The 11,210-nt window shown below is 33.1% G+C and overlaps 1 protein-coding gene across 1 annotated transcript in view; it reads left to right on the top strand.

Annotated features, from left to right (window-relative positions):
* Nucleotides 1-11,210, top strand: part of LOC100164036 (tyrosine-protein kinase receptor torso) — a 16,434-nt gene that overhangs the window by 4,421 nt on the left and 803 nt on the right. The window contains exons 5-6 of the mRNA XM_008188606.3: nt 3,046-3,920; nt 9,208-9,435. Of these exons, the coding sequence (XP_008186828.1) occupies nt 3,046-3,920; nt 9,208-9,435 (1,103 nt within the window). The remainder of the gene's footprint in view (nt 1-3,045; nt 3,921-9,207; nt 9,436-11,210) is intronic.

Genomic DNA, 11,210 nt, shown 5'->3' on the forward strand with positions numbered 1-11,210 from the left:
TGGGTCATCGTTAATCGAGATAATCACTTTATCATCCGCGTAGTCCGCGACTGAGGTGTTTGGAGACGTGGGTTGATCAGATACAAAGATATTGTAGAGTAATGGAGATAAAATGCCACCTTGAGGAACTCCAGCATTTATACTTGCTATTTCAGACGTGGCAGTTCCATAGAAAATTTTAAAAAAGCGATCAGAGAGATAAGATTTGAAAAGTAGGAAGTAGGATGTAGGTAGGAAGGATTTCAGTTTGTATAACAGACCTTGATGCCAAACACGGTCAAATGCCTGCGAGATATCTAAGAAAGCACATGTGCAATATAACTTTTTTTCAAGAGAGTAGGAAATTGCATCTACCAATCGGTGGACTTGGTGTATATACTCTATTCAGAATAACCTTGCCCACTCGATCGACGAAAACTCGTCGAGTTCGCGCATGTCTGTTGCCACCAGTTGGTGCTGATGTTTGCAGCAACACCCCCGCCGACGTCCCGCAGGTGTATACGTATACGATAGCGACCGGTGACGGAAGCCGTCGACAACTAACGACCAATCACAGCGCTCCTGACTTTCGCCAGGGGGTCTGACGGCTGCCGGCGGCTCAGTGGCGTGCGCGAAAGTGGGCAAGGTTATTCTGAATAGAGTATAGTTGGATGTGAGGTACGAAAACCAAATTGATAATCGGGGAGGATTTGTTTTTCAGCGATGATTGGAGCGATACGTTTGAGCAGTAGTCTTTCTAGGATTTTTGCAAAGAAAGGTAGGAGACTTATTGGTCTGTAGGAAGCGGTAGAATCAGGGGGTTTATTTGGCTTTTAGATCATGATTATATTTGAAAATTTCCAAAGCAGTGGAAAATATGAAAGTATGAGTATTGAATTGTATATATGAGTTAGGTGAACAATGGCCCTTTTTGGTAGATTTTTAGCAACTTCAGACGTAATGAGGTCGAAACCAGGAGACTTATTGCGTGGGTATTTATGTATGAGATGTATAAGATATTTGACTTCATTAGGTGAGAAAGATTTAACTGGTGGCGAGGGTTGAAGAGGAGCATCAAGAGCAGTATTCACAACATTAGTGTTTTCTAAATCTACAATATCTAAGTGTGGGTGAAATATCTCAGAGAGGTGTAGTTTGAATAGCTCAGCTTTTTCTAAATCAGAGGTGGTTAGACTCCCGTCGGATTTTTTTAATGGTAGATTAGAAGCTTTATAGCGTAAGACTTTCTTAGTAGCTTTCCAAAGACTGCCATCTTTTGGAGTAAGATTGGTTAAATTATGAGTGAGAACTGTATCCTTGTGTTTAGCGATCAGTTTTTTCAATGAGTTTGCTAAACGGTTATAATTTTGTTTATGAGAGGGTAAGCGAGTACGTTGGTAAAGAGCTCGGGCTCTACGTTTTTCAACTATGATGACTCTTAACTGTTCTGGGATGGGATTGTATTTGGGTGGGGGTAAGTTTGTAATTAAAAACATAACAATTATATATATATTGTTAGAAAAGGGTATTGTAGGAAAAAGTACATGAATGACACAAATGTTTTTCTTGAATTTATAATTGTAATTTTAAATTTAAATTCAAAGTTTTTTTTATACAAAATACAAATCATTCATATTATTATACTAGTTCATTAAATTTATATATTTTTTTAATTAAAAATAATTTATTTGATTTAATGTTGTTTTGATGTTGATTGACGGTACCTTTCTGTTTCTTTTATAATCTTGTTTATGTTTACGGTTGTATTTGATGTTGACAACCGCAGTAAATTGTCCAAATGCACATCACTCAAACGATTTCTGTATTTGTTTTTTATAAATGTTACCTTACTAAAAACAGCCTCACATAAATATGTCGATCCAAAAAATTTTAGAATACCTTTTACATTTGATAAAACACATAAGCACAGTTTATTTTTATACTCATTTTAAGTTCAAATTTGGACGAAATTACATATTAAAATACCTAGAATAACTATTTTAGTTATTTTGTTGCGATTGTATAATATTATTCGTGGGTACATGAAACTTCTAAAGTATACTATTATATATCTATGATAGTATCACGACTTGTTGTTGATGTATAACGTGTTATATTAAATACCTAATGAATATTGTGATATGATTAATTTAGAATTTATTATAGGTATACCTATTATAGGTCAATTTTTTTTAATACCATAGACAAGTATATAATATGTCTTATACCTATAGACTGACATACCGTCTTCGCTCAGAATCGTTTTTCTTATACAATGATATTATATCATTGAATTCAAATTTAATACCATCCATTATACAGTGACCCACTTGTAATCTACTGTACAGCAGAGCGACATCCACTTACCCTCCTTTTTTTTATTTAAAAATTTGGTAGTTACCTATATGGCTAATTTGGTAATTTGATATAAAATTTTATTAATTCCTGGTTGGAATAAAAAAATATTGTACAGTTGTTAAATAAACTTGAGTTGGTTAAATTTTAAAAATGTTCTGATTTAGGTTTTTACTAAAAAATCGGGCTGTCATACATCAGTACATGATTAGTATATACCTAATAATACTTATTGCTTGATTTGAAGCTTAAAAAATAGTAGAAGGATGCAAAAATGTAAAAAAAAGTGCGTACCTGGATATTGAAATGTCTTATTGATTTGGATATAACTGGTTATTAAAAGGGATAGATACGCATAAATATTTTTTTTAAAGAAGAGATGAGAGACTCTATTGCTCCGTGTCCTTTCAAGCTGTACTGGATAACGGCCATTCGCGTATATCTAGGGAATTTAAATCTGATACCGGTATTAGAACTAGTACACCGAAAAACCCCGTCAATGGTGTCAAGCCGTGGACGATGAACCCAATAACCGTTATAGGTATCTTCGTAATTATATTACTACTGTAATAGGTATAATTGGGTACCTATTACTATTACGGTTTACCGTTCAAGTGATATTTGAGTAATAGCTTGCTCACCGGTTAACTGGTTACTGAAAAAAACCGTCAACCCAATATAATACTAAATATCATATCTACTGTATTATAGCTCCGGGAGAACCGTACGACATAAAGCTGTCCGACACGCCGTCAGTGCGGAGCACTCATAAGGACAGATATGACGCCCAGGTGCGCTGGAAGAGTCCGAACACGGATGGCCGGGGCGTAGACTACTTCACGGTCAAGTTGGACAATGAGGAAAAGAACGTGTCAGGCAAGGACTACATAATTTCGACTGTCGAGTCGTCGCCGAACACGGTGAAGAGCGCATCGGGCTTCTCTGAGTACGTGGCGTCGTTCGACGACATACCACTTGGCAACGGGTGCTATACGAGCGTGCAGGCATTTTCACGCATCGGACAAAGCCATCATTTTGTGGTGTTTCTGAAGCGCAGCATCAACGGGACCGAGTTCATGAGTCGACGCCAATTATTGTTCTATCTGCTGTGGGCGACGGTCACGCTGCTCGGTTTTTTGGCGTTCAGCACCGCGTTAGTCGTTAGACGGCGCTTGCACCAGCGCGCGGCGGCCGGCTCGGATTGCGGTAATAATAAAGGCGGTACTTCAGCGGACGGTTACGACATGACCGTGCTCAAAGGGCTGGACGACGTGGACGTGTTGCTGGACGATGACGCGGTCACCGTGTCCGACGTGTTCCTGGGTCACGGCCACTTTGGCGTTGTCAGGAAGGGCACGCTGAAGACGGCCGATGGCCGCTCGTGTTCGGTGGCCGTTAAGTCACTCCGGGACCGACCCAGCGGCAGAGACTTGGACGAGTTTTTACGTGAGATACTGCTCATGCAGAAGGTCGGAAAGCATCCGAACATTGTGTCCATGATCGGATGTTGTCTGGACGCCAACCGGCGATGCATGCTGGTCGTCGAGTACTGTCAGTTGGGTGACTTGCAGACTTACCTGAGAAAGGTGAGATTATTATACAATACGCTTGATATATACCGGTCTGGGCTAACCTTTTACGGAAAATGCCCATCATTCACCATCATAATATACGCTTCGGTAAAGCACGATTGAGCATATACCTTTTTAGGAACACGATTGAGCATAAAATATATTTTATACGACGTTGCCACATTCACATTTCCGAAATAGTATTAACAAGTATTTGATGCATTTCATGAATTGATACCAATCTGTCCACATGACGACGATTTTATATTTTCTGACTACATTTAATCCCCACAGCTACCTATATTGAAAATCACTGCCAATTTCTGCCAAGTAACTATTTGGTCTGAATTCCCTTCGCCAAACAAACAATTATTTTATTTTAAAAGAACTTTCATGTTATTTTCTGTTGTTTTATTTAATTTTTTAAAATTAACAATGCAACTGAAAGCTTTTATCGCACATATAATTCTCAGTTTTATTCACCTCACCTTAATTTGCATGGAGTCGTTAGATTATTAGAGTAACCTGGGGTATAATGGTACACCTAACATTTAACAGCTGTTATGTGGTAGCATACACGTTTTAGAAATATTGTTAAGTATATTGTTTTCCTATCATAAATATTATGTAGATTTCAATTTTCCGGTCAAAAGTTGATTTTACCAAAGCAAATACCAAAAATTCTAAATAATTAGAAATTATAACAAATGCGTATTTTTACCCCAGTATCAAGGTAAAATTGCGCACCTAATGGGGTAATAGGCCGCATGCTAAATTAATTCATAAAAATCTATTTTATTAAAAGATTGTTACCTATTTTATTTTTATCAAATAGTCAGATATAAATATATATAATATGCATGCATAATATAAAAGTCCCTAATATAATATATTATTAATACAGTATTTAGTATAAAATACTAAGTCAAAGTAATTTTTTTAAGTATAATTATTCGATAAATATTACATAATATTATTTAATCATTTGTTAATAAATCATAGATATAATGTACCCATTAGCTCAAATAAATTAATAAATAAATAGGTATAATTGAATGTTTAGACATTCAATTTAAAGCCAGAAAATTTAAATGTTTATAATAGTAGGTAATCAATAATCATGTAAGAAATACTGCGCACTTTTACCCCAAAACCCACTAAGCCATTTTATCCCAATATTATGATTTTCTGCATATTAAACAGTATTGTAGTATATTCAGTTGTTATCATATTAATATTTTACTAGTACCTATTGACGTTTAGTCACCTACTTGTACTAAACGAATATATATAAAAGCAACACCTAACGTGTCGTTATATAGTACAAATTACTACTTCTATTACTACCTAAATACTACTAATACTACTAATACTACTCAAATATTATATCAGATGAATAAAATTAATACTTTGCCTCATATTGCCGCCAAAACTTTATCAACTGCTGAAAAAAATATTTAATCGCACTTGGCTTCAATAACATAATCATAATAACAAAAATGTTTGACCAGATAGCAATATTATTAAATTACTTATACACAATAGTTTATTTTGCCCCATGCGCCATTATATCCCAGGTTACTCTATTGATCGTAACACTAACAGAAAAGTTGAGTAAGATTAATTAAATTCAACATAAACCCACACAATTACAATGCTTGGCACCCCCAATATTCATATTAGCACCCCAACATTTTTGATAGCATCATCAAATTTTTATTGACTAATACTATTATGCCATAGGTATTTGGAAAGGTAGGCGGAAAAAAAGCCCACGGAAAAAAAGCCCAGAAAAACCTAACGGAAAAAAGGCCAGAAATATAAATATAAAAGTTTTAATAATAATTAATTGTTAATTGTATAAAAATAGATTGTAAATCTAACAAAAATATAAATATGAACACAATATGATATATTGTGTTATAAGTCATAAGTAAAAAACATAAGTAAGTCTTAGGTATATACATACTACTATAACAGTTAATAATCATAAATAATAAGAACTAGTAAAATGTAATTTTTAATTGTATAAGAGACCAATATAGGTAATTCCATAAAAGAAAATCTTAAAATTTCAAATATAAATAATTATATATCTGAATATATGACTTATACTTTTACATAACTATTGAAAAATTTAAATGTACCTATAATATTAGTATGTATAAATATAATATAAATAATCATCGTTATTCTTCGTTCTATTGAAAATATTATAAGATCTTCTTTTTCGTTGCTCAAGATTATAGTTTACATAGGGGGTTTGATACTGCCATGAACCACCTGTCAATAAATTGCATTTTTACTACCCAACTATTGATAAGCCTTTTTACATTTATATTTAATTTATATTGTTCGGTACTTACCAATATAATTTATATATATATATTATATAAACAGTATAATAGTATATAACCAGTATAATAGTATATAACCAGTCAAAATGTTAAAATTTATCAATAGCTGGGTAATATTGACACACTATATAGTACCTACTCCATTACTTGATTATTGAGATAATATCTACACGTCCTACTAGTACAGTTTTATCCAGTTATTGACTATTGACTATATTGTATTTATTCATTATTGTATTATGCTTTTTCGAGTTATTATTGTTGTAATTTTACAGTCAAAAATTGACTGATGTTTATGATTATTATCTGCTATCTAAATATATTAAACAATCTCCTGTTTTGTAATTTTTGTATAAATTTTAGTATTTATATACCTAAGGCTTATGTTTTTTGATTTATAATTTATTGTACTATGTATATACCTAAGACTGATGTTTTTTGACTCATAACTTTTAACACAATAAATCATGATGTATACATAATATGTGTTCATATATAATCATATCTATATTTTATACAATTAATTATTATTTTCATTATAATATATAATATATTATTATATTTTGTTATAGCCTATAGTACATGGTAATTACTAATTAGGAGTACAATATACATGTGTTGATATTTATATTTATATTTCTGGACTTTTTTTCCGCGATTCATTTGGAAACATTTATTTCTAAGACCTTATCATTTTCATAATAATAATTAATAATAATACATGTATTACCTATATGTATAGGTACCTATCAGAATAATAATATATAGATAAAAGTGTATTATGTTATAGGTAATTGTTTATATTAAGATTAATGCGAAGGTGTAAAACATTAGGTTGTAAGAAAGGAGGGGGTGTCGGGGGCAGAGCCCCCCACTGACCACTTAAGTCGACATAAATCTAGCACCCCCACAAATTTAACCCAAATTGCGCTTATGCTTCAAAACAGATACCCAAGCCCCAAGGTATATAAATTTAATTTATTATTATTATCAATTTTAACTTCACGATTGGCAGTATAAACTGCATGTATGAATATTTTATTATTTTGTTTACCATTATTATTATGCATCAAACATCTATTAAATTTGACTATTATTGACAATGAAATATGTTAGGTATTTTTGAACTCGTACCATATTTTGAATATTTTTCATATATTATAGTTCAAAATTGAAAATGGCAACATCGCAGATTTTTTTATGCTCAATCTGGCAGTATGTTTTCTTTTGTATTTCTATATCCTTTGGTATACGCCGACAAATTATGCTCAATCGTGTTAATCGTAGTACCTATATTAGGGAAGAAACTAATATTTATTGCTCCAGTACTAATTTATTAATCAATAACATTATCGATCAAGCAGGGCTTAGCTCACGGCTCGCGGTTGCGGCTCGTTTAAGTTTGGTATCATAATAATAATTGATGTAATAACACGTAAAAATAATAAATTACAAAACTTCGGAAACGTGAATGTGGCAATTTAGCATATCTCAATCGTGCTTTACCGAATTATATAACATTCAGGGGTGGAAAAGGGAATTTTTCCTGTGGGCCCCCGTCTATATGTTTATGTTGGGGGGCCAACTCAGGTCTACACATTGTTTTTTTGCAGAATAAAATATTCACCAAATAGGAATAATTTAAATTTAAAACTATTCATTTTTTTATATAAACTTTTATTACTTACTGTTATTTTTAATAATATAATACTACTACAACAAGTCAAGAATTTGCTTACGAATCTTTAACATAGAATATAACATTTTTATCGTTAATCGAAGACCGAAGTATCCTCGTATGTTTTCCTAACCCCCCCCCCCCCCTTTTGTGTTTTTGCAATTTTTTTTTTGGCCGACATTTAGTACGGAATTTGTACGATAAGACCCTTAATTCGTACACATTTTTTTTCGAAGTTATACGATAATTTGTGTGGGGACTAAACGGGAAACGTCCCCCCCCCTATTTCCAAAAACTACTTATTTATGTGTAACTTCTAAGCAAATATTTAGTACGGAATTTGTACGAATTTGTATGACCTTACGCGAAGTTTTTCAAAAATCTCTTACAACCGAAATAAGAATTTTCCTCATATGCCGTTTCCCCAGTCCCCCGCCAAACTAAAAATATGTTTTCGCACGAAATATTTTATTTATAGGTAAAGGTGTAAGATTGAATATCTAATGCGAGCGAAGCGACCACATTTTTTTTTCAGTTTTGGGACCCCTTTAAACTTTCCCTGTAACATAAATACTACCTATCCACCCCTGACAACATTAAAGAAACAGTTGAAGGATATTATAATTTTAGATTAAAGAAATAATTATTTTTATCAAATAACAATCATATTTGGGACTCCATTACTTCATCTTGTCATATTGATCGCACTTAAAACGTTCACTCAAAATAAGTAAATCTGATAAGTACAATTGAATTGCTTAAGATAGATTTTAATTTGGGTATACCTATAAATTAAGGCAGCTATAACGGTATATTGTATAATATAGGTACCTATATATCCAGAGAACGCCAAAGCACATTCACAGAGCAGGGGTCAAAAATTATAGATTCTAAGATCTGGATTCGTTTTTAAAAAAATGTTTAAATTCCAGAAAATATAATACATTAAAAAAACAAGAAAATTATATTTCCACTTCCCAGTATTTTAGCTAATTATTCTGAGTCTAGACAAAAAAATAATAATACAAATAACTTTAAAATAAAGTTTATACCAAAGACACAAGAATCTAAAAGACAAATATCGATGACCCGTGTGTACCCAACATTAAATATTTAAGTTGAATGTTTTGGGCGGACCAATGTCCCTCCCCCCGCGGCCCACCTACAATTTCCTATCCATATTATTGAGGATAAGAGGGACGATTATCGCCCTCGGGGTAAAGGTCAAGAGCATGCAAAATTAACTGTATGGGGTTATCGTGCATAGGTCAGCATCAAATCGTGGTACGCCAACGACTTTTACGTCGGCCGAACGGATCCGGCAGAGCTTACTGCTACGGCGAATAGCAAGGGAGTCGAATCGATGCAGGACGCGACGGGTCCGCCGCCACCGATGGTCGTCTTCAACAACTGTTACTTGTACCACGGCGATGAAAACGTTTTCCTCACGGTGGATGACTTGTTGCGTTTCGCCAGCCAAGCGGCAAACGGCATGGTAAGAAACCAGTTTCTATTAATTTATTATTCATACCGTTTCGATACCTGCGAAAACGTGATTACAGCACACATTTTAACACAGGAATGTAATACGCTAATACAGTACACTAGTAGGAAGGTACTATAGTACGAACAGGAACAAGGACGGAACAAGCACTGTAAGAAGAAAATGTCTTTATATATCCATCGCTATATTTTTGTTTTCCATGCGTACACTTAACTGCACTAGTAGAAATATAGAATAGCCAATTGGTACCTATAGGTAGTTACAACTAGTGTAGTATTACTACTACATAGTAGTCAGTAGTAAGTAGGTACTCAACCAACATGAAGTTCAAGTTTTTTTCTACTGTCCACATCTAACATACTGGCTACCTACTTATCCATTGTTTTAATTACCTACTCACCAATATTTCTCGTTTCAAAATTCTTATCAACATTTTATACTTGGTATACCTATAAAATATTGATACAGATTAAATCCTGGTCATCAAATTTATAAATAGGAGTATAGGACCTATTAGTCGGTTTGACGCACGTTGCTCAGAAACCCATCGGCACGTCATTACTTTACTGACGGACGCCAGTCAATTACAGAATAAAGTGGTTATTGCTTTTAATAATGTAGATAAATACGGTAAAATTTGAAACCAAGCTAGGTACGTAGGTATACGATGTACGTGATGCTGAACAATGCAAATGTCCCAAAACGTCCGTATTATAATAGTAATTTATTTATTTATTTTATTTTGCACATAAAATACATGGGATATATTATCCTAAAAAACAATGGTGAACAGTTAATGAATATACAAACAGAATACATATATATATTTATATAGGTATATATAAACACCTATATAAATTAGAGTGAAAAGAGGGGGCGTAGTTAACAATGCACATTAGACGAACGATTGAAGAAAATTGTTAAGAATAAGATAGTTGGCTTGAGGTATACCTATGGGTTGGAACAGGGCATGTGAGCGAGTAGAGCGGCAATGTACATCGAAAATAATGAGAGCTAGGATCACGAAGTAGCAGTGGCGCAACTTCGGGGGTGCTAGGGGGTGCTTAAAAACCCCCAAATCTATTTTAAGCACCCCCATGTCCAATGTCTTTATAATTTAAAATTTCATCTATAGTTTTAAGTTTTAACAATGTAATTTTATTTTAAGATATCATTATGTCATTTCAATTTTGACATGAAATCATTAAAAATTGTTGCACAATCTTATGACGGTGCAAGCGTAATGTCGGGGTGTCTTAATGGTGTTCAAGTCAAAATAAAACAATATTTTCCTTCTGCCATATATAGGTACTCATTGTATGTCTCACAGGTTAAAATTAGTGATTCTGGATAGGTATGTGCAAAGGAATTAAGGTAAAATATGCTTTAATTAACTATTTGTAGAACATTAACACATAATACTATATATATTTTTTTTATTAGAATATATTATTATATACTTTGTTTATTATATTGCTCGAAATTTTTTTAATATTTTGGAGTCCCTCTATGTGCATTTTTCTCGACCAAGTAACAACTCAAAATTACTTGAAATTCAGACTGAATTAGGATTAAAGAAAGGCAATGTAATAAGAGTTTATGATACGCGATAGGTTTGTCAATATCGAAATTGTCATTCAATGATAAACAATTATTCAGCAATTTTTAAATTTTTAAAAAAATGAAATTGAAGAAGAAGCTGATAAAGATGTAGCTGAAGCTATAGATAATATACCAAATAATGAAAAATTAAATGTTATTGAGTA

Source organism: Acyrthosiphon pisum, chromosome A1, assembly GCF_005508785.2.
Source record: "Acyrthosiphon pisum isolate AL4f chromosome A1, pea_aphid_22Mar2018_4r6ur, whole genome shotgun sequence".
Lineage (NCBI taxonomy): Eukaryota > Metazoa > Arthropoda > Insecta > Hemiptera > Aphididae > Acyrthosiphon > Acyrthosiphon pisum.